Source organism: Balaenoptera physalus, assembly GCF_965194825.1.
Source record: "Balaenoptera physalus genome assembly, chromosome: 11".
Classification (NCBI taxonomy): Eukaryota; Metazoa; Chordata; class Mammalia; order Artiodactyla; family Balaenopteridae; genus Balaenoptera; species Balaenoptera physalus.
This window is the reverse complement of record NC_138896.1, coordinates 67,622,554-67,648,784: the sequence shown is the minus strand read 5'-3', so window position 1 is coordinate 67,648,784 and position 26,231 is coordinate 67,622,554. Positions and strand designations below refer to the sequence as shown.

General features: G+C 41.7%; 1 protein-coding gene across 10 annotated transcripts in view; it reads right to left on the bottom strand.

The window, feature by feature from the left end:
- The window catches only part of SCN10A (sodium voltage-gated channel alpha subunit 10), a 109,464-nt gene that overhangs the window by 7,278 nt on the left and 75,955 nt on the right, over positions 1-26,231 (bottom strand). For 6 of the 10 annotated variants that reach the window (XM_082413725.1, XM_082413726.1, XM_082413728.1 and 3 more), the window contains one exon: positions 17,696-24,450. In XM_082413725.1, the coding sequence (XP_082269851.1) occupies positions 23,243-24,450 (1,208 nt within the window). In that variant the 3' untranslated portion in view covers positions 17,696-23,242. Of the gene's footprint in view, positions 1-7,688; positions 16,377-17,695; positions 24,451-26,231 lie in introns of those variants that run through there. The other 4 variants (XR_014251011.1, XR_014251012.1, XR_014251013.1 and 1 more) reach the window with 4 other exon arrangements.

The following is a 26,231-nucleotide window of genomic DNA, read 5'->3' as shown; positions in this document are numbered from 1 at the left end:
CTGCCACGACAGATTAGTTGCATCTTTCTAGAGTTTTATAAAAATTCCCTATGGGGCCTGTCTTTCTCCAGATATTGAGTTAGTTGTTTGCCCTATAACCTCAGTTCTCTCAGGGATTTAACAAAAGTAATTAATTTCCAACTTTTCTCTTGTAAGGAGCAAAGCAGTGCTTTCTTTAGCTTTCTGCATCTCCAAGCTGAAGTTAGAAGTCCCCATCACTTATTTTGATAGAGGGAATTTAATATAAAGAATTGTTAATGAGGTATTAAGCTGTTAACTAGGTAATTGAAAAGGTAGAAAGAGAACCCTTTCCATTGTGGATGGTGTGCCATTTCCTGAGGGTGCAACCAAAGCTGGTCTCCTGTGCTAAATAGTTATAAAGGAGGACCAGAACTAGAAGGGATTGTGTTCTTGTTAGAACTTAGTTATGTGGCAACACCTAGCCATGAGGAGGGCTATGAGAAAAGAAATGTGGGCAACTTCCAATCATGCCTTTAGAAAGAGAGAAAGTGCCCTCCCCTTTCCCACTTCCCATTGGCTGGAATGTGGGTATAACTGTAGGAGCCAGGGCAGCCCTCTTGGACCAGGAGATAAAAGCTTCATGATGAAGATGTCAGAGCAGCATGATAGAAGGCTGGTTCTGGAGCTGCTTTTCAGTCCTAGACGTCTCATCTGGACTTCTACGTGACAGAACAATGAACCTCTCACTGTTCATTCATTAAGCCTCCATTATTTTGGGTCTCTCTGTTATAGCAGCCAAGGCTATATTCTGACTAACACAGACCTATACCTCATATACCAAAGAATAAAATTCCAGGTGAACTAAAGACTGAAACATAGAAACAAAGTAAACACACAGAATTTTAAGTCTTTAGAAGAATCATGGAATAATATCTTTATATTCTCTAATACATAAGGAATGGTTTCTTAGTCAAATTAAAAAAGGGAAGAGATTGACAAATATGACTATATTTGGATTAAAATCCTCTTTTTATAAAAATCATCAAAAGTAAAGAAATAGTAACTAACATATATGGTGAGGGCTCACTCTTTGCAAGTGATGTTTCTAAATTTCTTTTCAGTAGTTACATATTTATAGTCAAAAAAATGCTCTGAGGTCTGTGCTCTTACCATCTCCATGTTGCCAACAATGAAATGAAAGGCACAGAGAGGTTATATCATTTACCCAAGGTCACAGGCTTAGTAAGTATTAGAAGTGGGGCTTAAACCTTGGCAGTCATGTGCCAGAGGCCACACACATGCCCACCACATTTTACTGCCATCAACTGATTTCTAAATGGACCAGAAAGAGAGGGGATAGGCTGGAAGAAGACATATTTAATCCATGTAGCCGATAAAGAATTTATATCTGAAATATGTAAAGAACTCTTAGAATTTATAAGAAAAAGACAATGCAATAGACAAGTGGACAAAAAAATACAGGCAGACCATAGAGAGGTAATCCAAATGGGCAAAAAAAATTTCTACAGGAATCGTATTTACACACTCTTCCAGAAAATAGAAAAAGGGAGAACGCTTCCCGACTCATTTTATGAATCTAGCATTACCTCGATACCAAAATCAGACAAAGACAGCACAAAAAAGAAAAAAAGGCTAATATCACTCATGATCTTAGACACAAAAATCCTCAACAAAATGTGAATAAATTTAATTCAACAATGTATAAAAATCATTATTCACCACAACCAAGTGGGATTTACTCCAGATATTCAAGGATGGTTTGAAAATAATTTGAGTCTTTGAAAATCAATTAATGTAATCACCCTATTAACAGACTAAAAAAGAAAAATGATATGACCATATTTTCTGATACAAAAAAAAAGCATTTGACAAAACCCAACACCTGTTCATAATAAAAACTCTCACTCAGTTAGGAATAGAAGGAAACTTCCTCAACTTGATAAAGAGCATCTACAAAAAACCTACAGCTAACATCATATTTAATGGTGAAAAACTGAATGCTTTTCCTCTAAGACTGGGAAACAAGGCAAGGATGGCCATTCTCATCAGTCTTATTCACCATAGTACTGGAAGTTCTAACCAGCGCAATAAGGCAAGAAAAAGAAGTAAAAGCATACATATTAGAAAGAAAGAAAACCCTCTATTTCCAGGTAACATTATTACTAACCAGAAAATCCCAAGGAATCTACAAAAACAAACTCCTATAACTAACCAATGAGTTAAGCAAGATCACAGGATACAAGATCAACACACAAAATACAATCACATTTCTATATATTAACAATGAGCACATGGAAATCAAAATTAAAACACAATTATCATTATAATTACTCCAAAGGAAATGAAATACTTACATGTAAATCTAGTAAAACATGTATAGGATCTATATGCTGAAAATTATAAAATGTGGATTTAAAAATATTCAAGAAGACCTAAATAAATGGAGATACATACCATATTAATGAATCGTAAGACTCAATATACTAAAGATGTCAATTCCCCCAAATTAACCTATAGATTCACTGCAATTCCTCAAAATCTCAGCAATAGTTTTTGTAGACATTGACAAGTTTATTCTAAATTCTACATGGAAAGGCCCAGGATTTACAATAGCTAAAATAATTTTGAAAAATAAATGGGAGGAACCACTCTCCTCAATGTTCAGGCTTACTACATAGCCATATTAATCAAGACAGTGTAGCACTGGTGAAGGGGTGAGCACAAAAATCCCTGGAATGGAATACAGAACTCGGAAAAAAAAAAAACCCACAAAATGTCCAACTGATTTTTGACAAAGGTGCAAAAGCAATTCAATGGCCTTTTGAATAAATGGTGTTGGAGCAATTGGACATCTGCAGGCAAAAATATGAACCTAAGCCAAATCTTCAAAATTAACTCAAAATAGATTGCACATTTAAATGTAAATATAAGACTAAAAAACTTTTAGAAAAATATGTAAGTGAAAAATTTCAGGATTTCAAGACTTAGACTTGACATCAAAAATATGGTCCATAAAAGGAAAACTTGGTAAATTTCATCTCATCAAAATTAAAAATTTGTGCTCTGCAAAAGACACTGTTAAGAGGATGAAAAGACAAGCTACAGTCAAGGACAAAATACTTGCAGCCCACATATCTGACACAGGGCTCCTATCTAGAATATATACAAAATTCTCTAATCTCAACAGTAACACTAACCCAGACAATCAAATTGAAAAATGGACAAAAGACATGAACAGGTGTTTCACTGAAGAGGATTTACACATGGCAAATAAGGACATGAAAAGATGTTCAATACCATCAACCATTAGATAATGGATAAATGAGAGAGTGTTTGTGGAATTGTCCTTTGTACTTTTCTCTATATATATTTTTTGACTTTTATTTCATTTATTTTTTATACAGCAGGTTATTATTAGTTATCTATTTTATACATATTAGTGTATATATGTCAATCCTAATTTCCCAATTATTCCCACCACCACCACCACCACCACCCCCGCCAATTTCCCCCATTGGTGTCCATACATTTGTTCTCTACATCTGTGTCTCTACTTCTGCCCTGCAAACCGGTTCATCTGTACCATTTTTCTAGGTTCCACATATGTGTGTTAATATACGATATTTGTTTTTCTCTTTCTGACTTACTTCACTCTGTATGACAGTCTCTAGATCCAACCACGTCTCTACAAATGACCCAATTTCGTTCCTTTTTATGGCTGAGTAATATTCCATTGTATATATGTACCACATCTTCTTTATCCATTCATCTGTCGATGGGCATTTAGGTTGCTTCCATGACCTGGCTATTGTAAATAATGCTGCAATGAACATTGGAGCGCATGTGTCTTTTTGAATTACGGTTTTCTCTGGGATTGCTGGGTCATATGGTAATTCTATTTTTAGTTTTTTAAGGAACCTCTATACTGTTCTCCATAGTGGCTGTATCAATTTACATTCCCACCAACAGTGAAAGAGGGTTCCCTTTTCTCCACACCCTCTCCAGCATTTGTTGTCTGTAGATTTTCTGATGATGCCCATTCTGGTGTGAGGTGATACCTCATTGTAGTTTTGATTTGCATTTCTCTAATAATTAGTGATGTTGAGCAGCTTTTCATGTGCTTCCTGGCCATCTGTATGTCTTCTTTGGAGAAATGTCTATTTAGGTCTTCTGCCCATTTTTGGATTGAGTTGTTTGTTTTTTTAATATTGAGCTGCATGAGCTGTCTATATATTTTGGAGATTAATCCTTTGTCTGTTGATTTGTTTGCAAATATTTTCTCCCATTCTGAGGGTTGTCTTTTCGTCCTGTTTGTAGTTACCTTTGCTTTGCAAAAGCTTTTAAGTTTCATTAGGTCCCATTTGTTTATTTTTGGTTTTATTTCCATTACTCTAGGAGGTGGATCAAAAAAGATCTTGCTGTGATTTATGTCAAAGAGTGTTCTTCCTATGCTTTCCTCTAAGAGTTTTACAGTGTCCGTTCTTACATTTCGGTCTCTAATCCATTTTGAGTTTATTTTTGGGTATGGTGTTAGGGAGTGTTCTAATTTCATTCTTTTATATGTAGCTGTCCAGTATTTCCAGCACCACTTATTGAAGAGACTGTCTTTTCTCCATTGTATATCCTTGCTTCCTTTGTTATAGATTAGTTGACCGTAGGTGCATGGGTTTATCTCTGTGCTTTCTATCCTGTTCCATTGATCTATATTTCTGTTTTTGTGCCAGTACCATATTGTCTTGATGACTGTAGCTTTGTAGTATAGTCTGAAGTCAGGGAGTCTGATTCCTCCAGCTCCGTTTTTTTCCCTCAAGACTGCCTTGGCTATTCGGGATCTTTTGTGTCTCCATACAAATTTTAAGATTTTTTTGTTCTAGTTCTGTAAAAAAATGCCACTGGTAATTTGATAGTGATTGCACTGAAACTGTAGATTGCTTTGGGTAGTATTGTCATTTTCACAATATTGATTCTTCCAATCCAAGAGCATGGTATATCTCTCCATCTGTTTGTGTCATCTTTGATTTCTTTCATCAGTGTCTTACAGTTTTCTGAGTACAGGTCTTTTATCTCCTTAGATAGGTTTATTCCTAGGTATTTTATTCTTTTTGTTGCAATGGTGTATGGGACTGTTTCCTTAATTTCTCTTTCTGATCTTTCGTTGTTAGTGTATAGAAATGCAAGAGATTTCTGTGCATTAATTTTGTAACCTGCAAATTTACCAAATTCATTGATTAGCTCTAGTAGTTTCCTGGTGGCATTTTTAGGATTCTCTATGTATAGTATCATGTCATCTGCAAACAGTGACAGTTTTACTTCTTTTTCCAATTTGTATACCTTTTATTTCTTTTTCTTCTCTGATTGCTGTGGCTAGGACTTCCAAAACTATGTTGAATAATAGTGGGGAGAGTGGACATCCTTGTCCTGTTCCTGATCTTAGAGGAAATGCTTTCAATTTTTCACCATTGAGAACGATGTTTGCTGTGGTTTGTCGTATATGGCCTTTATTATGTTGAGGTAGGTTCCCTCTATGCCTACTTTCTGGAGAGTTTTTATCATAAGTGGGTGTTGAATTTTGTCAAAAGCTTTTTCTACATCTATTGAGATGATCATATGGTTTTTATTCTTCAGTTTGTTAATATGGTGTATCACATTGATTGGTTTGCGTATATTGAAGAATCCTTGCATCCCTGGGATAAATCCCACTTGATCATGGTGTATGATCCTTTTTATGTGTTGTTGGATTCTGTTTGCTAGTATTTTGTTGAGGATTTTTGCATCATATTCATCAGTGATATTGGTCTGTAATTTTCTTTTTTTGTAGTATCTTTGTCTGGTTTTGGTATCAGGGTGATGGTGGCCTCATAGAATGAGTTTGGGAGTGTTCCTTCCTCTGCAATTTTTTGGAAGAGTTTGAGAAGGATGGGTGTTAGCTCTTCTCTAAAGGTTTGATGGAATTCACCTGTGAAGCCATCTGGTCCTGGACTTTTGTTTGTTGCAAGATTTTTAATCACAGTTTCAATATCATTACCTGTGATTGGTCTGTTCATATTTTCTATTTCTTCCTGGTTCAGTCTTGGAAGGTTATACCTTTCTAAGAATTTGTCCATTTCTTCCAAGTTGTCCATTTTATTGGCATAGAGTTGCTTGTAGTAGTCTCTTAGGATGCTTTGTATTTCTGTGGTGTCCAGTGTAACTTCTCCTTTTTCATTTCTAACTTTATTGATTTGAGTCCTCTCCCTGTTTTTCTTGATGAGTCTGGCTAACAGTTTATCAATTTTGTTTATCTTCTCAAAGAACCAGCTTTTAGTTTTATTGACCTTTGCTATTGTTTTCTTTGTTTCTATTTCATGTATTTCTGCTCTGATCTTTATGATTTCTTTCCTTCTGCTAACTTTGGGTTTTGTTTGTTCTTCTTTCTCAAGTTCCTTTAGGTGTAAGGTTAGACTGTGTATTTGAGATTTTTCTTGTTTCTTGGGGTAGGTTTGTATTGCTATAAACTTCCCTCTTAGAACTTTTTTGCTACATCCCATAGGTTTTGGATCGTCGTGTTTTTGTTGTAATTTGTCTCTAGGTATTTTTTGATTTCCTCTTTGATTTCTTCAGTGATCTATTGGTTATTTAGTAACGTATTGTCTAGTCTCCATGTGTTTGTGTTTTTTACATTTTTTTCCCTTTAATTGATTTCTAATCTCATAGAGTTGTGGTCCAAAAAGGTGCTTGATATGATTTCAATTTTCTTAAATTTACCGAGGCTTGACTTGTGACCCAAGATGTGATCTATCCTGGAGAATGTTCTGTGTGCACTTGAGAAGAAAGTGTAATCTGCTATTCTTGGATGGAATGTCCTATAAATATCAATTAAATCTATCTGGTCTATTGTGTCATTTAAAGCTTGTGTTTCCTTATTAATTTTCAGTCTGGATGATCTGTCCATTGGTGTAAGTGAGGTGTTAAAGTCCCCCACTCTTATTGTGTCACTATCAATTTCCTCTTTTATAGCTGTTAGCAGTTTCCTTGTGTATTGAGGTGCTCCTATGTTGGGTGCATATATATTTATAGTTGTTATATCTTCTTCTTGGATTGATCCCTTGATCATTATGTAGTGTCCTTCCTTGTCTCTTGTAACATTCTTTAAAGTCTATTTTATCTGATATGAGTATTGCTACTCCAGCTTTCTTTTGATTGCCATTTTCATGGAATATCTTTTTCTATCCCCTCACTTTCAGTCTGTATGTGTCCCAAGTCTGAAGTGGGTCTCTTGTAGACAGCATATAGATGGGTCTTATTTTTGTATCCATTCAGCGAGACTTTGTCTTTTGGTTGGAGCATTTAATCCATTCACATTCAAGGTAATTATTGATATGTATATTCCTATTACCATTTTCTTAATTGTTATGGGTTTGTTTTTGTAGGTCCTTTTCTTCTCTTGTGTTTCCCACTTAGAGAAGTTCCTTTAGCATTTGTTGTAGAACTGTTTTGGTGGTGCTGAATTCTCTTAGCTTTTGCTTGTCTGTAAAGCTTTTGATTTCTCCATTGAATCTGAATGAGATCCTTGCCGGGTAGAGTAATCTTGGTTGTAGGTTCTTCCCTTTCATCACTTTAAATATATCATGCCACTCCCCACTCCCTTCTGGCTTGTAGAGTTTCTGCTGAGAAATCAGCTGTTAACCTTATGGGAGTTCCCGTTATTTGTCATTTTTCCCTTGCTGTTTTCAATAATTTTTCTCTGTCTTTAATTTTGGTCAGTTTGATTACTATGTGTCTCGGCATCTTTCTCTTTGGGTTTATCCTGCCTGGGACTCTCTGTGCTTCCTGGACTTGGGTGGCTATTTCCTTTCCCATTTTAGGGAAGTTTTCGACTATAATCTCTGAAAATATTTTCTTGGGTCCTTTCTCTCTCTCTTCTCCTTCTGGGACCCCTATAATGTGAAGGTTGTTGCATTTAATGTTGTCCCAGAGGTCTCTTAGGCTGTCTTCATTTCTTTTCATTCTTTTTTGTTTATTCTGTTCCTCAGCAGTGAATTCCACCATTCTGTCTTCCAGGTCACTTATCCGTTCTTCTGCCTCAGTTATTCTGCTATTGATTCCTTCTAGTGTAGTTTTCATTTTAGTTATTGTATTGTTCATCTCTGTTTGTTTGTTCTTTAATTCTTCCAGGTGTCTGTTCTTTCATTCTTCTAGGTCTTTGTTAAACATTTCTTGCATCTTCTCGATCTTTGCTTCCATTCTTTTTCTGAGGTCCTGGATCATCTTCACTATCATTATTCTGAATTATTTTTCTGGAAGGGTGCCTATCTCCACTTCATTTAGTTGTTTTTCTGGGGTTTTATCTTATTCCTTCATCTGGTACAAGGTCCTCTGCCTTTTCATTTTGTCTGTCTTTCTGTGAATGTGGTTTTCCTTCCACAGGCTGCAGAATTGTAGTTCTTCTTGCTTCTGCTGTCTGCCCTCTGGTGGATGAGGTTATCTACTTTTCTCTATATTTTAAAGTTAGAATAAAAATCAGAAAGAAAGAAATTCTCTCCCAAACAAACAAACTAACAAACAAGCGTTAAGTGAGTGGAGAGAGTGAGTCTAAATCACTGTTCAGTCAAGTTTTGCTGTGAAGGAGAGCAGTGAGATGGGATGGGAGTGAGATGTGGGGAGAAAGGGGAAGGGAGTATGTGTGTTTTAAGATGAGGGACACAGAACCTATTTGAAGGATGATGGGAATGATGACATTGATGATGAAGGAAGAGGGATAGGATAACTATAGGGTGGATGAGGATGTTATGTGATCCAGGGCACAGACTGACTTTCAATTTGAGCAGAAACTCTTTTTCCATTTTAGGAGGAGGGAGCACAGAGAATATGCTCATAGAGGCAGGTGGATTCATCTATTTGCTGGTGGGAAGATGTCTGATCATTTTATTCCTTCAATGAAGGGTAACAGGATGTTAAATTGTAAGTGTTGATTGAGCCACCAAAATATAATAAATCTGACATGCTAAAGTGAGGTGCTAGACCAAGATACAAATTTTTGAAGAAGTAGTTATATGACTCTTAATCTCCACCTGCATTGAGGGATAAAGAAGTCAGGCTGTCAAGAGGAAGGTGGAAGAATTTTTTGAGGTCCAGGTGAGGAAGGGCCACCTGAGTCCTGTGTGAGAATCTTCTGGGGGTCTTTGGAACTAGAGGAATCCAAAAACTATGGATCACCTATATATGCCGTGAGGCATGCTTTAGATGTTATTTTTTTTTCCTGGAAGTCCTGCAACTACCCTAAAAATTGAATGTATTGTTGAACAGACCTATGCCAACACTTCAGAGACGGCAGGAGACAAGATGGCAGAGCAGAAGGATTTGAGCTTACCTTCTCTCACGAAAATACCAAAATCACAACTAACTGCTGAACAACCATCGACAAAAAAGACTCAAACCTACCAAAAAAGATATTCTACACCCAAAGACAAAGAAGAAGCCATAATGAGATGATAGGAGAGGTGCTTTCGATATATAATCAAGTCCCATACCCACCATTTCCCACACACTGGTAAATAATTCTGTCGCAGAGGTTCTCCCACAGGAGTGAGAGTTCTGAGCCCCACTTCAGGCTCCCCAGCCTGGGTGTCCGGCATCGGGAGGAGGAGCCCCCGGGGCATTTGGCTTTGAAGACCAGCGGGGCTTGAGTGCAGGAGCTGCACATGACTGGGGGAAACAGAGACTCCACTCTTGGAGGGTGCACACGAGGTGTCACGTGCACTGGGACCCAGGGCAAAGCAGTGACTCCATAGGAACCTAGGCCAGACCTACCTGTGGGTCTTGGAGGATCTCTTGGGGAGGCAGGGGATGGCTGTGGCTCTCTGTGTGGGCAAGGACACTGGTGGTGGAAGCCCCAGTGAATATTCCTCGGTGTGGGCTCTCCCAAAGGCCGCCATTTTGGAGGCAAGACTTGGTCCCACTCAACAGCCTGCAGGATCCAGTGCTGGGACCCCTCAGGCCAAACAACCAACAGGGCAGGAACACAGGCCCACCCATCAGCAAACAGGCTGCCAAAAGTCATCCTGACGCCACAGCTGCCTCTAAACAAACACACACCTTGACATGGCCCTGCCTAGCAGAGGGACAAGACCCAGCTCTACCCTCCAATGGACAGGCACCCACCCCTCCCACCAGGAAGCCTGCACCAGCCCCTGGACCAACCCCACCTACCAGGAGGCAGACACCAGAAGCAAGAGGAGCTACAATCCTGCAGCTTGCAGAATGGAGAGCACAAATATAGAAAGTTAGACAACATGAGATGGCAGAGAAATATATTCCATATGAAGGAACAAGATAAAACCCCAGAAGAACAACTAAATGAAATGGAGACAGGCAATCTGCCTGAAGGTGGAAGGATTTTTCAGGATTATTCTTTGATGGGAGGGGCTAGAGTGGGCTGAGACAGTGCACAGAAACCCATCCCCGCCTCCACTGGAGATGTATTGTGGGTCAGGTGCCTGCCTTTTATCTGAACCCTGTGAGGAGGATTTCAAGAGGCCAACTCTGGGACCTCTGCAACTGGGAGACACACTGGCTAGTGTTTGACTCCTGCCTGGGACATGAAACAGCTAAAGATAGGCTGCCCTAGTTGTTGGCAGGGATGGTGAAGGAGAGGTGACTCTATTGTGACAGAGAGGCCCTCCCAGAATTTGTCAGAGTATTTGTCAGACCTGCAACTGTTCCCATGCATCAGATGTGGGTTATGAGAGAGAGAGAAAGAGAGTGAGTTTATGAATCTATCAGGGGCCCTCAGCAGACAGAACCTGGAAGTGGACTACCTCAGGGTTTCTCAGGGCTGTGGAAGGAAGTGAGTAGGCAGATGAGCTGGAGGAGAGCCTATTATTCCAGACAAAGGAACTGCAGGTGAGAGATCTCCAGGAACCAGAGCTTTTAGCTGAATTCATAAAAGCTCCCAGGGAGTCATCTTTAAATGTTGGCCAGGCTCAGAAAGCAGAAGAATTTTCCAGTTCCCTTCTCTCTCCAACCCCCAAACCCTGTTGGAGTCAGAGACAGCATCCAGGAAGCAGGAGCAGGCAAGTGAGTGAGAAAGCAATCAACTCCCCTTCCCGGCAGCTGGCAGCCTGCTGCAGCCCATCTCAGCTGAGGGAGGGGGAGGAGCAAAAATCTGAATGAAGTTGGAAACTGTGGCTATTACACAGGACTGACATGCTAAATATCATATCAAGTGTGTTTTGGGACTTAAAGTGACCAACGGATTTCTTATTACATGAGTAGTCAGAAAAGTTCTGGGACAATCCAAGATTTCATTCAGAAGTGTTACAACTTCTGTCCCAAAGAGGAAATGCAGATGGCTAACAGGCACACGAAAAGATGTTCAACATTGCTAATCATCAAGGAAATGCAAATCAAAACCACAATGAGATATCACCTCACGCCTATCAGAACAGCTGTCATCAAAAAGAACACAAATAAAAAACATTGGCAAGGATGTGGAGAAAAGGGTACCCTCGTCCGTTGTTGGTGGGAATGTAAATTGGTGCAGCCACTGTGGAAAACAATATGGAGGTTTCTCAGAAAACTAAAAACAGAACTACCATATGACCCAGCAATTCTACTCCTAGGTATGTATCTGAAAAAAACAAAAACACAAGTTCAAAAACATACATGTACTAATGTTCATAGCAACATTATTTACAAATGGAAGATATGGAAGCAACCTAAGTGTCCACCAACAGATGAATGGATAAAGAAGTTGTGGTATATACATATATGCATATGGTTGGCCAAAAAGTTTGTTCAGGTTTTTCTGTAAGATCTTACACAATGGAATACTACTCAGCCATAAAAAAGGAATGAAATTTTGTCATTTGCAGCAACATGGATGGTCTTGGAGGATATTATACTATGTGAAATAAGTAAGACAGAGAAAGACAAATACTGTATAATATCACTTATATGTGGAGTCTAAGAATTACAACAAACTAGTGAATATAACAAAAAGGAAGTAGACTCACTGATATAGAGAACAAACTAGTGGTTACCAGTGGGGAGAGGGAAGGGAGGAGGGGCAATATGAGGGTGGGGGATTAAGAGGTACAAACTACTATGTATAAAATAAACTACAAGGATATATTGTACAACACAGGGGATATAGCCAAAACTTTATAATAACTATAAATGGAGTATAACCTTTAAATTTTTTGAATCACTATAGTGTACACCTATAACATATAATATTGTGCATCAACTATACTTCAATAAAAAAATAAAATAATTTAAGGAATGGTGAATGACAAAAATGAAGTTGCATCATTGAATAGAGAAGTAAGAATTGGGAGCATAGACTGAGAATGAAGGAGGGGGAGAAGTCAGGGGTTAGGAGGGTTGGAGGTTTGAGAAGAGAGAAGGAGGCACAAAAATATCATTTTGGTGGGTAGGAAAATGAACTTTCTAGGGAAATACAATAGGATCATTGGACAGTATTTAGAGTCCATCTAAATACTAAATACATTTATGAAACTGAAGTGAGACCAGCAACTCTCTGGAGCAGGATCAGAGAGGGTAGAAATTTGGGTTTAACTGGAGTAGTTAAGGTTTCACTGGACAAGTAGGATGCAGGAGAAAGTGACAAAAGATTTGAAAGTGTTCAGAAGCATGTGATTATCAAGATAGACCATGACATCAGAGTGGGTAAGGAGAGAATGGGAGTGATGGAAAGGCAAAGGATGGAAGACCTACAGCATTTGGAGAGTTATTTCGGTGGAGATAATAAGGTAAGCGTATTGGAGAGGGGATAGTTGGCAAAATTATACGACTGGTGTTGCTGATAGTGATGACAAGGTTCGGGATATGACCACCGAATAGGTAGCGAATGTAGGGTGGAGGATATGATCATTGGATCTGAGAAACCTGTGCATTGGACAAACCATTCAGGAACTGAGGACAGGAATAGGGTTGTGGACAGTGAGCCAGTAGCCGTCACATTGACGAATCATGGAGAATATCCTCAGGCTGTTACTGCTGATGAGACTTCAGAGATCAGTAGGTAGGTTAGAAGCAGCGGTCATGGGGTGAACCAGGGTGAGGCAAAAAGGTGTCAGGGGGCTTCCCTGGTGGCGCAGTGGTTGAGAATCTGCCTGCTAATGCAGGGGACACGGGTTCGAGCCCTGGTCTGGGAAGATCCCACATGCCGCGGAGCAACTACTCCCATGAGCCACAACTACTGAGCCTGCGCGTCTGGAGCCTGTGCTCCGCAACAAGAGAGGCCGCGACAGTGAGAGGCCCGCGCACCGCGATGAAGAGTGGCCCCCGCTTGCTGCAACTAGAGAAAGCCCTAGCACAGAAACAAAGACCTAACATAGCAATCAATCAATGAATGAATCAATAAATAAATCTTAAAAAAAAAAAAGGTGTCAGGGTGCAAAATTTAATTCTCAGGTTTATGCAAGTGCAAGATCAGCACTTGAGAATGAGCACTTTGCCTAAATTTTGTGCCCAGGCCACCTTGCTTGCCTCACTCTAGTCCTCACCCTGGTGAACAGTACTAGAAGAGAAGGCACAGTCCCTGCAAGAGGGGAGGAGGTAAGCCTACTTCTCTGTACTGATCTGGAAAAATATCAGAATTATTGTGTGGGGGCTTCTTGAATGGCGCCTCTGCTTCAGGGCAATCCATGATGACTGTGGTCGCTAAGGGAGGAGGTGTTGCTAGATCTAAACAGAAAACATCTTTTCTGGTCCAAGAGGGCTCAGGATTCTCAGACAATATATTCTGAGTATCTGCTCTGGTGACCTCCAACTGTGGCACCTTCAGGTTCTACCGTAACATTTATGCAGAAGCTATGTTCTCCCTGTCCTGCTCCCATCCATGACTAAAGATGGTGGGGGAACAAGAGCTGGGCCATTCTTGCCTAACGAAGAATCCTTCACTGGGCAGTCTTTTTTCTGGGACTGCCCACCAACTTGGCTGTGACTTTCTCAGAGGTGCACTGTAGTCTGAGGTTCTTCCTGTCTCATCTTCCTTCCTTCCTTCTCTCCTTTCACAGTGGCAGACATGCATCGCAGTCTGAGGCTCTCTCTGCCGACTCCTGCTCCTCCCCTTTTATTCTTTATAAATGTTTCTCCCAGTAAATCTCTTGCACATCTAGTTCTGACCTGACATCAGCTCTTGGAGGACCTGGATGGACACAGCAGTCCTCTCCACACCATGGCAGGGTGTTGTGGGAGAAGTTTGTCTTAGTCTATAGATTCTCTTTGGGAGAGATCCAGGGAGGGATTTTGAGAACTGGTTGCTGCAGGAAATGTTTCAACTGGCAGGATAAGGACATCTAGAAGTGCTTGGTATTGTCCTCAAAGAGATCCCTATCCAGAGAGATTTAGAACAATGTAAAACATGGTGCAGGCTCTGTCCAAAGAAGGAACAGTGGGTGACTTAGGTGGCATCACAGTCCACACATAATGATGCCACTGGAATGAAGCCACCAGTTTGACCCCTTATTTTTCAGTGGTCAGGAGAGAGTTTTGGCTGCTCATTGATTTCTTTTATGGGGTGGACACCAAGGCGGGAGCCAGGGAGTTTCTCCCGTAGTCCTCTGCTGCTCTGAGTGGCACAAGCCAAGCTCCTTGTTAACTGATGGTCACGTAGTATTGGGTTGGCCAAAAAGTTCGTTCGTTTTAAGTAAAACTAAAAGACACATTTTGCATTTTCATCAAGAATTTTATTGAATGATGTATTCACTAACCGAACAAACGTTTTGGCCAACCCAATATAATGCTGTATGCCAGAAAAAGGCACCATGACAACTTCTGGGTAAAGGCCCAGTTTGGAGAGTCTTGTTGCAAGTTGTGGAACGTCAAAGTAGCCCAGTACAATAAACTGATGGAAAAGGGGGCCATAAGAGGTTGTGAACTTGTCAAGAATCTTGTCAGTTTACAAGACGTGGTGAGAAACTGAAACTCAAGCTTGTAATTAAACTTTGATTCATCATAGAACAGTTTTGAAGGGAAGGCAAGGATCTACTTGCTCCCAAGGCAGTTATCACCAAAATCAAATCTTCAGTAGTGCTTGAGAAGGTGGGGAGAGGAGCCTTAACTGTCTCATCAGTCAGAAGCAGTTGGGCGATGGGTAGGGAGCTAGGAGGAGAGATGACAGTGTCACTCCTGGGTGGGACCCTTTGCACACCCCGTGTAACCTAGGGGAAATGATTCCTTTCCTGCAGACCTTTGTCCAGGAGCCATATACAGCAAGCCTGCAGATGGGATGATGGATCCCATGTGTGGACGGCATGAGAAAACAGTTTCCTAATACTGAGCAGGGGACTATCTTGGAGTTTGTCTTAATTTGTCTTCCCCCAAATCAGGAGCTGAGACAAGGATTTGGGGGCAGGTTTATTTCAGAGGTGAATCCAGGAGGCAAACGTGAAGAAGCAGAGAGAGAATTATCTAAGGAAGGGAGAAACTCTCCCCAAAGATGGTTAGTGCTGTGAGCAACTGGGCAGGGCAGGGGTAGGGTGAGCCTAGAGAGTTAACAGTTAAGGGGGCACTTACTCTCAGGATTGTGAAAGACTGGCCCTACAACGAGGGCTCAGACTTTCTATGGATTCTCTGAGAAACTTGACTCAGAATTGTTCCTCTCTGATATGGGAGGCTAGGATATTAATTTATCTTCCAACTCTTGTCTTGCATTGGTTAAGGACTGTCCTCAAGGTTGTCAACATCTCCCCTTCACCCTGCACTTCTGGGTTGCGATGCCTGTGTGGGGAAAAGCCCAGTGGCTTTGGAGAAAGCCCTGAGACAAAAAGTTGCATAGGTCTATTCAAAATCAGACGAGGCAAGGAATGTGGTGTGGGGCACCAATAGTACCTGCTACAGAGTCGAAACAGTAGGATCCAAGCATCGTTTCCCATAGTGGATTTTGGAGGAGCTACTTTCTATCCTGACCACCAACATGCTGGTTTTGTCCAGGGAGGACCCTGCATGTGGTTAGATGTTCCTTTGCACGTGAAGCACAGTGTTTCCCACCCAACACCCCTATACGTACTCAATGGGGGAGGGGTGCAGCATTGCCCTATGTGAGGACCACCCTGGGACACAGTGTGGCAGGATGGGCTCTCTTTTTTCTCCCCCTTTATCTTTCTGCTTCTTTCAGTGGGCAGAGAAGGCATTTTTTATCTCCATTAAACCTCCTTGGTGAGTTCAGCGTGGCAGGAATCTTTATTCCCATTGTATAGATAAAGAAGGTTTTCAGAGAAGTTGTGACATGTGAGCAAGAGAAGGTCTGGAATCAAAGTGGGACTTTCTGCCCTCATCCAGAGCTTGGTCCAGAGCACCAAATTGCTTAGCCGATGAGTTGAGTATTTCTGTATGGATCATTTGCAGACATCTTCAGCTTCCAAGTGGTTCTGGGCTCCCTGTTCTAACTACAAGAAGCATCATTATTCGACAGGCACACACACACACATACCTTTATATTACTTTGTAATATGATTAAATCTGTAAGCAAGAGCAGCCACATTTCTAAAAATCAATTAACTCAGTTCTGCTCAGGAAAAAAAAAAAAAAAAAAGAGTCCTCTTCACGCATACCCCTTTAGAATTCGTTATCTTTGTACAGTGAATCATGTTGACCAAGTTTTGTTGTGATTGTTGGTTCTACTGTCAGAACTGGTGTTTTAAAGGGTCAACAGTAGACACAAACTTTCTTGGTATAGATTTGATGCCCACAGGCAAATCTGGGCTTTCTCTGCCTGAACTCACTTGGATGATGATTCATCTGGGGCTTCTCAGGAGAACACACCTCAAACATATTTCCACTTCAGACAATATATGAGTGGTTTTCCAGAGCCAGAGTACATGACTGATATTTGGGTCCTAGGGAGCATTTATCTGGAGGAAAAGGCCTTGGACCTGTCACCAGAGGTGAAGATGGAAGCTGGCACCCCAGTCCATGCTGTGGGGCTTCTATCTGAGCAGACTTGGTGACTTTTAGTCAATGTGCATGAGAAACTCAAAAATCCATTTGGCATACCTCCTCCTTAATCTCTCTGCTTCCAACTTCAACTTCTCTGTAATTTGTCACTGTTGCCAGAGGGATCTTTACAAAACATGAATTTAACTCGAAGTTTGTAACACTCATCAGGCATTTTCGTCTGCCTAGCCTCCTTCTTCCATTTGGTAACAGTGCCTTAACTTTTTGGGGGGGAAGGTGGGCATAAGGGGTGGGAAGAGATAATTGACTGCAGTCTTGCTGGAGCTGTCAATCAAAATGCCCCTCCCTTTTCTTGCTGGAGCTGGGCCAATCAGATGTTCTCTCCTTGGAATCTGAATCCTATCTGGACACTGGCAGCGGGGGTGTGGGGTGGGGGGGGGCGGGAAGTAGGAACTGATTGGTCCTGGCCCCATGAAGAGATTGTCTATTGGTGCCTAATACCCAGAAACCTGACCAACTCTTTGCTGCTGTACTTGCTGAGTGTTCAGTGTTTAGTTTCTTTCTGAACTTCCCCATAGCTTTCCAGTACATTTCTTTTTTTTTTTTAAATAAATTTATCTATTATTCATTTTTGGCTGCGTTGGGTCTTTGTTGCTGCACGAGGGCTTTCTCTAGTTGCAGCGAGAGGGGGCTTCTCATTGCGGAGCACGGGCTCTAGGCGCACAGGCTTCAGTAGTTGTGGCATGCAGGCTCAGTATTTGTGGCTCGCGGGCTCTAGAGTGCAGGCTCAGTAGTTGTGGCACACAGGCTTAGTTGCTCCGCAGCATGTGGGATCTTCCCGGACCAGGGCTCAAACCCATTTCCCCTGCACTGGCAGGTGGATTCTTAACCACTTTGCCACCAGGAAAGTCCCAGTACATTTCTTTTATGCTAGAATGGGTTGTTGCTTGTAACCAAATAACTCTTACCAACATAGAAACTGATACATGGAAACTGGTGTTACTATTAATAGACCTTAAAGTGCGACATTGGCCAAGATGAAATGGGGTGGGACACTGCAAATTTCTATTATGCTTTTTAGCTGTAGCTTGTTATATCTGAAGATTCAGACCACCTACCTCTCACAGCAGGAGTTGAAGGACCTTGATAGAAAAATCTACAGAATTTGGAAAGGTGTGGGCTACTTCTTGCAGGCTTAGTAAAGGCACACAAAAAAAGAGTTGTCAAAACTGGTTCATATGAAAGCGGAAAGGGAGGCCTTTTCTAACTATGGCCAGCAACCCAAGATCTTATAATCATGCCTTGGAGAGTAGAAGAAACAGGTTTCTGTCCCAAGCTAATAATGGTGGAGGAAAAGCAGGGAGGTTGGAAACAGTGGTGTGCTGGAGCCGGTTTATACTGACCCAGGTCGACATCTCTTCCCAAATCTGCCTTCAGGGATGTCACGTTGGTAGCTTGACATGGGCCATGGTGGGAGTATTTACATCAGATAAATCAGAATATGCTACAAATAAGGGATTTCTTTTTTCTTGTGAAGAGCTAACTGTTAAACTATTTACCAGCATACTGATGATTGGAAATATAGAGATAGAGGTAAGAATGGGAGCTGGGAGAAGCCTGACACTCTCCCCTCCTCCCACACTCCCTCAAGGGATCATGTCCCTGTACTCTTACAGGGCAAAGGAGATATTACTCCAATTTAAAGAGCTGTCCAGTGGAATACAGACTGGGGTAGGGGCAGTTTTCTTTTTTAAACAATATTTCTGTACGGTGGCTGCCTGAGGCCAGGATGCAGGCAATTCAGCTAAGGGGAGAAGGAGGGCAAATCACCTATTGCTAAAAGGCAGTAATATCCAGTCCTGATTCTAGATTGAAGGACCATAACCTGACAAGATCTAATGAGTTGGTAAAATGCGAGAGATAGAAATCATACTAGTGTTTCAAGGGAGTTGTATTGCCACAGAAACTTCAGTCCAGGGAAATAACAGCCCAAGATTGCTCAAACCTGAAAACAGTTTCCAGGGCTCACTGGTAACCAACAGAGAGTACAATAAGCTGTTCATCCCATAGAAGAAATTGCTTCCCAGTGCTCCTGTCTCATGAGGGAGTAAGACAGTGGATGAGGAATGCTCCCAGAAGCAGGACCAAGAAATCCTTCCACTGTCAAGGCCAGAAGTACATACTCCCAGGTATACTGTGGACTGGCACTTCTGGATGTGGTTTCTCTTTTTCTAAATGTTTTTGTTGTTTTGGCCATGCCACGCAGCTCGTGGGATTTAATTCCCTGACCAGGGATTGAACCCAGGTCCTTGGTAGTGAGAGCTCAGAGTCCTAACCACTAGACCGCCAGGAATTCCTCTTTTTCTAAATAGAGATTTTTATTGAAGTTAACATGTTTATCCTATGCTATTGTCTATGTGATGGCTGGCCTTTGGGTACTGGGCCATGAGGAGCTAACTTTGGACAGATTAAGAAGAAAAAATTAGCCAAATATCGTGAACTTACTTTGACATTGTTTTTGGTGCTGGGGATACATCCGTGAGCAAGTAGAGTCCATGCTCTCGCAGGGCTTACATTCTAGTGGGGAAGACAGGCAATGAGCAAGTACATATATAACATATCAGAGCGCGGTAAGTGCTGGATGGGGCTGGTAATTAGATAGGTTGGTAAGGGAAGAACTGAAGAAAATGTGGAAGTGACCTATGTGGATATAATGGCTGAAGGAAAAGCAAGTTCCAAGGGCCTTTGCCCTGAGGCAAGAGCATGCCTGGTGTGTGTAAGGAACAGCAAGGAAGACAGTGTGGCTGAAGCACAGAAAGTTGGGGTGAAGATGAGGTCAGAGAGGAGTAAGGGCTAAATTATGTAAAACCATGGTAATAACGTCTACTTGGAGTACATAGAAGCCACGGGTGGATTTTGAGCTCTGGCTGCTGTTTGAGAATAGACTGCTGGGGACAAGAGTAGAAATGGGGGCAAGCTGTAAGGCTACTGAAATAATACTTGTGAGAGACGATGGTTATTGAATAAGGCTGATAGTCGAAAGTTCCCTTTCTCTAGAATTTCCTTTTCTGTTATCTATGACAGAACTCCTAATCCTTTTACAACTCAGCTCAGATAATCCAAATCCAAGACAGAAACACCACAGTTCAAAGCAGCAGATAGTAACTACTTCTGAGAAGAGGGAGGAGAATCTAACCTAAGCTATTCAAAAATTTTAACTTGTGAGCTATAACACACACACAGAAAACTGCAATTAGATGTATATGCTTAGCTTAACACATGGTTATAAAGACAGCACTTATAAAGAGAACCACCTAGGTGGGAAATTAGAACATTGCCAAAGACCTAGTCACAATGCCTCCTTCCGCCTATTACTAACCTCTACCCTGCCTTTAATGGACTAATCCCTGCTTTTCTTTATGCATCCCTAAACAGTGTATTTAATTTTGCCTGATTTTGAACCTCATAAAATCGTATAGTATAGTTTGGTGACTGGCTTCTTTCACTCAATATTATGTTTTTAAGATTCATCCATAAACTTGTACAAGGCTATATCTCATTCTCATTACCGCATAAAATTACATTTTAAAAATGTACCACAATTTATTAATTTATTCTACTGCTGATGGACATTAGGTTGTTCTAATTTGAGTCTATTTGGTTGTATTACAATGATAATAAGAAACCTTGTTCACGTCTCCTAGAGCATGTGTGCATGGATTTCTCTAGGTTTCATACCTACCAGTGGAAAACCCAAGTCATGAGTATATGTAAAGAGTTTAAGTAAAGTTAAACTGTTTTGCAAAATGGTTGTACCAATTTACACGCTCCAGCAGTGCATTAAACTTCCTGTTGCTCTACATCTTTGCCAGCAGTTGATATTTGTTAGATTCTAAAACTTTTACAAATCTGATAGGTGTGTAGGGATATTTCACTCTGGTTTTAATTTGAATTTCCCTGATTACTAATTAGGTTGTGTGCTCTTTCATATGCCTATTGATTATTCAGGTTTCCTCCTCTGTGATGTGCCTTTTCAAATCTCTTGCCATTTTTCCTACTGTGTTGTCTATTTTGTATTGATTTATAGATGTTAATAAAAATCTCCTCTGAATATTAGACTTTTGTTGGCTGTAAGTGTTTTATATATTTTATCCACTTGACAGCTTGCCTTTTCATTCTTTTTAATGATCTATTTTCATGAATTTATGTTCTAAATTTTAATGTAGTCAAGTTTATCAGCCTTTTTAAAATTTCATGGTCACATAGATAGTTCCCTGTATTATCTTCTAAAACGTTTATAGATTTGCCTTTCAAATATAGATACACCTGGAACTGATTTTAAGTACAAATAAGGTCAGATTCCTAGGTACCATACAGTTTTAGGTAGGGGTCCTTATCTTTTCGGGGGGGGGACACAATTGAACTCACAACCTGGGACAAAATATGTAACAAGAATATCTCTGAGAATAATATCATCTACTTAATAAAACTAGTCTGATGGTTGGGTACATTTAATTCTTCCACAAAACACTGTAAAAGTAAGCCAGTCCCCAAGCTCTCTGTCCACCCAGCTGTCTTATAAACACTTGGTCAAGCATCCTCTCCGAGGGCATTTTCATCGGCTGCATGAGATTTAGCTGTTGAAGTAGCTGCACAGTGAATATGTGTGCTCTCTGGTCCAGTGCCATTTGGTTGAACTCATCTTTTAGATACAAACCAAGCATCCAGAGAACAGCTGATCTGTACTGGGTCAGCCTGTGCCCTCAGCTATTCCATCATCATCTTATTAACCTGCTTCTGTGGGTGCTTGCAAACCCCAACAAGCATTTTGAAAGCCTCTTTGGCCTCTGCTGGGCCAACTGTGATAGAGAAAGGATAGATTTTTCTGTGAGGCCCCAGAAAAATCTGTGTCCATGAAGCCTGTAAGGGGGACCAGTCTTTAGTCTTTGTAATTGAATAAATGGGAAATCTTATGAAGCGATAAAATACATATCAATGAATTGACCTGATCCTTGTCATCATGGCAGGGAATGTCCCAAGAGTTAATAGACGATCATGGCTCTCATTAAGACCCTTTATGTCTTATGCTATCACGCAAACTTCTTAATCTCCTTCATCTCAAGACCTGCCATGTGACTTTGGCCTGAATATCATCCCTTGACAACCCTTCCTCCATTCACTGCATAAATCCAGTGAATCTTTTGGGGCTTAACTCTCATTATGTCTTGTGCTTACAGCAGTGCCTGTCATACAATAGGTACTTAATAACATTTGTAGGATGAATTAAAGAAAGTATTGGCCTTACCTTTTGTCTCCCAGATCATCTTTCTCAAAATGTCCCTTTATTTTTGATTATACTAATTATGGAGTCCTGGTCCGAGAGGAATGTGAAAACCTCCATCCTTAAAAGTCTGTGAGATGTGAAACAGGCTCTAGAATATATTCAAAAGCTGTCTTTTGGCCATACAGCAGAAAGGTCTGGCCATTGCCGCTTCAGGGGAGAGTATTTTCGTCATCTAAATTGGGACAGGGCATCATTGAGTTCTACAACATGAAATGCAAAGGCTGCAAAGACTGTCCATTCTGCCCCCTGCCACCATGGGGAAGAGGTTCAGAGGGGAATGAGTTTGGCCCAGGTCAGCCAGGCAAGCAGTGGGAGAGTCAGTTAGGATGAGAACAGGCTCCCAGGACAGTGCTCCTTCCTGCCTACCCAGCCTGAACCCAAACTGCAAAATATCAGGAACCCTGAAAAGTGAAGGAGAAGTGATTTATGACATGTCAGTGTCACATAATTTTTTAAAATGATGCTTTAGGATATAACATTGGTTTTGACATACCTTTAAAAATATTAATTTTAATGGGTTTCTCAGAGGCCTTTCATGACATAGACCACAGGTATTACCCTGGGCTGGAGCAGCTGTCTGGCAGCGCTCAGCATGCAGTCATGCAAAATCCTAAATAACACTGCCAATCTCTATGTGGTGTTTCACAGAGGATGACCTTGGACCTTTAGCAACATCCTTGCCATATATCTTTGGAAGTTCTGGTCCTGAGGTGTTTGTCTTGGTAAATATAAGCTCTGGTCACCATCAAAATAAAAGGACCAGGGACATTTTCTGGAAAGTAAGGGAACACATCATCTGATATTGAAAATTAAAAGGGAAGTCACGTGGAGATGTCCTTTGCTTCTGACTCCTGTTGGTGTGTGAGGGTTTCTCCAAAGGTGGGTACCAACTGTATTCCCTGCCCCATTCTGACATTGTGACCAGTGGCATGCGTTGGGGAGGCGGTGGTGGTAAGTTGTCACAGAGCAGAAGGACACATCAGAGCTGGACATGCCCATGCTGGAGGGTCCTCACTAGGGCCCAGTGGCTTCCTTAGTGGCAGCCTCCCCTTCGTTTTGTATCGAGCTAGATGTGCTTAAGTTGACTTGATCACTAAGGCCTCTAGTGACACTGTCGTAGGATGGTGGGAAAGATGTGGCAGAGGCAGTTTCAGATTTGCCTGGGAGCACACAGTTTTCATTTGCCACGAATGCAACAAAGCCTTCATCTGGGAGTGACACAGCCACCTCCTCAGCCCTGGGCACAGGCGGGGGATTGGCGATCATCATGGAGCGGTGCAGCACGTAGCTCCGATAGGCCTTTTGGATGACAGTGGCTGAAATGTCTTCTTGCTTCCACCGGAGGGTGGTTGCTATTGGTTCATAGGATGCTTTTGAAAGATTAGTTGCCATAAATTTCTCCTCCATATTTGCCTTCAGAGAATCCAACTCCCCAGATTCTCCCAGAACATTCTTGGTGAAGGCAAACAGGATGTCCAAACAGTGGATCTTATCTCCAGGGACCAAGGGCAAGTCCATGTGGATTAATATATTCCCATTGGGTTTTGGGATTCGCAGGGGGCCAGAGAGCGTGTCTGCAAAGTCTGAGAGGGCAGAGAAGGTAATGAACTGGGTGGCCTCCGGGTCGAACTTTTCCCAAGTCTCGTAGAACATGTCAAAGTCATCTTCACTCAGGGGCTCCGTACTCTCCTCCGTGGCCACACTGAAGTTTTCCAGAATCACCGCGATGTACATGTTGACCACGATGAGGAAGGAGACGATGATGTAGGTAGTGAAGAAGAGGATGCCCACGATGGGGTTCCCACAGTCCCCTCTGGTGCTGTTGCTGTTGGGAAGGCTGGGGTCGCAGTAGGGAGGCCCCGTGTTGAGGATGGGGCTGAGGAGCCCATCCCAGCCTGCCGACGTAGTGATCTGGAAGAGGCACAGCATGCTGTTGGCGAAGGTCTGAAAGTTGAACATGTCATCAATGCCAGCCTCCCACTTGACGTAGGCGAAGTTGGCCATGCCGAAGATGGAGTAGATAAACATGACCAGGAAGAGCAGCAGCCCAATGTTGAAGAGGGCGGGCAGGGACATCATGAGCGCGAAGAGCAGTGTGCGGATGCCCTTGGCCCTGCGGATCAGCCTGAGGATGCGGCCGATCCGGGCCAGGCGGATGACTCGGAAGAGCGTTGGGGAGAATAAATTTCCAAGTGATGTAAGAATTGCAGAAAACACCAGGCCTTTAAAAGTGAGGGGAAATGATCTAATTAGTACTTCCAATCACGAGCCCTGACAAAGTTGGCTGGATCACATCCCCTCTTCTCTGCCTGGTATGGACCTCCAAGTGAGCATCCATATTCAGGGACTCTGGACCCTCTGAGCCTGGCACAGTGGATGGCATAAAGTAGGGGCTCAGTAAGTGTCCATTGCATAAACCCTGTCTCCCTCGAGTAAGTCTCACCTTTCCCACCATGTTCTTATCTTTCCCTCCATCCAGATACATTCTTAGTCAACCTACATGGTCAAAACCCAACTTCTGCAGCCTAGTTCAGCTGCAAGTGATTGCACCCTGTTCCACATGCTCACAGTCCTTTGTCTGTTTCCGTCTGTAACACAGACCTGGCTCTTCCCTGAGAATTCAGCCTTTGGGTCATGCCTTTACTTCCACCCTGGTCCTGTGCTCTGTGAAGGCTGGGACGCACTATGATTCATCTCCCTATCTCCTACTGCGAAGATTGACTCAGTTCCTGGCACATGGTCCTGTGGATAATTGTACAGGGCCTAGTATTAATTATAAGGGGCCTGAGGACTTGGGCAACTTGCTGACAGCTAAAACAGAATGGTTTTGAATGGCCACCTGTCTGCATAATAGATTTTATTTATTTCTTTCATTTCCAACTGTGTTTGAACTCTGTGTTAGGGCCTAGAGATGGGCTGGTTTAAGGTCATTTATAGCCCCCTAACACGAACTATGAACAAGAGTGTGTATGTCTCCCTACGTGATATCTAACTTGAAGATTTGTGAAGCTTGGTCCTGGGGACCTGTGGAGGCCTGTTAAGACCACCAAAGATTAGGCAAGGCCTTTAGGTCAAACAGGATTCAAAACCTCTCAGGAGAAATGATGAGGGGTATGATAGAACTCTCTCTCCTTGCCAGGGTGCCCTTGATCCCATTCTCCTACTCGCCTTTTGTCCTGTGAATATGGGTGGTCACAGTATTGTGTTGGAAGGAGGAAGGAAATGGAGGAGAAATGGGATAATTATTATTTTGTATTATGAAATATTTATGAAAGCCCCTCTCTTAAAGTCCAGTTTAACTGGGGCATTTTCCCATAGTGTGAGATACATATGTGTTTTTATAATCTACTAGGATTCTGCCAGCCAACTAGCCTACCTTTACTAGGGAGAATGAGTCTTCATACTTGTAACAATTAGACAATCAATACATGTCTTACAGGTGGAAAGGAAGAAAGGGGGAGAGGGAGGGAGGGTGGAAGAATGGCTAGTGGGTTCTTGCACTTGTTTTCAAGCTGTTGTTATGAGTGATTTCTGTCCAGTGACAGGTGTTGCTGTGTAGGTCATAGGAACTGGTAGTTAAGGTGTCCCCATGAAAGAATGGAGTACTCTGAGTATATTTTATTTCTATAGTACTGATATGGGAAGTCACATAAGCAAGCTCCCTTCTCTAATATAAAATAAAAAATGGCCTTTAGAGTCTCTCACTTTGGAAGGCAAACAAACAAACAAAACAAACCTCCCCTGCCCCGCCCCTGGAAAACCCAGCAGCAATAGGAAAATAAAACAAAACAAAAAACAAAACTAAATTTAAACTCCCCAAACAAACACAACCCAAGGCTGTGTTTCAGCACCAGGATAGAGAGATTAAGTGTCGCTGAGTTGTATTCAGATGCTATTAGCTCTTGATGGTAAATCAATGGAAAATAAAATCTACAGCTATGCCCTGACATGAAAAGTAAGCAGGTCATGATATAATAGGTCAGGATATATTTACAATGCAAAG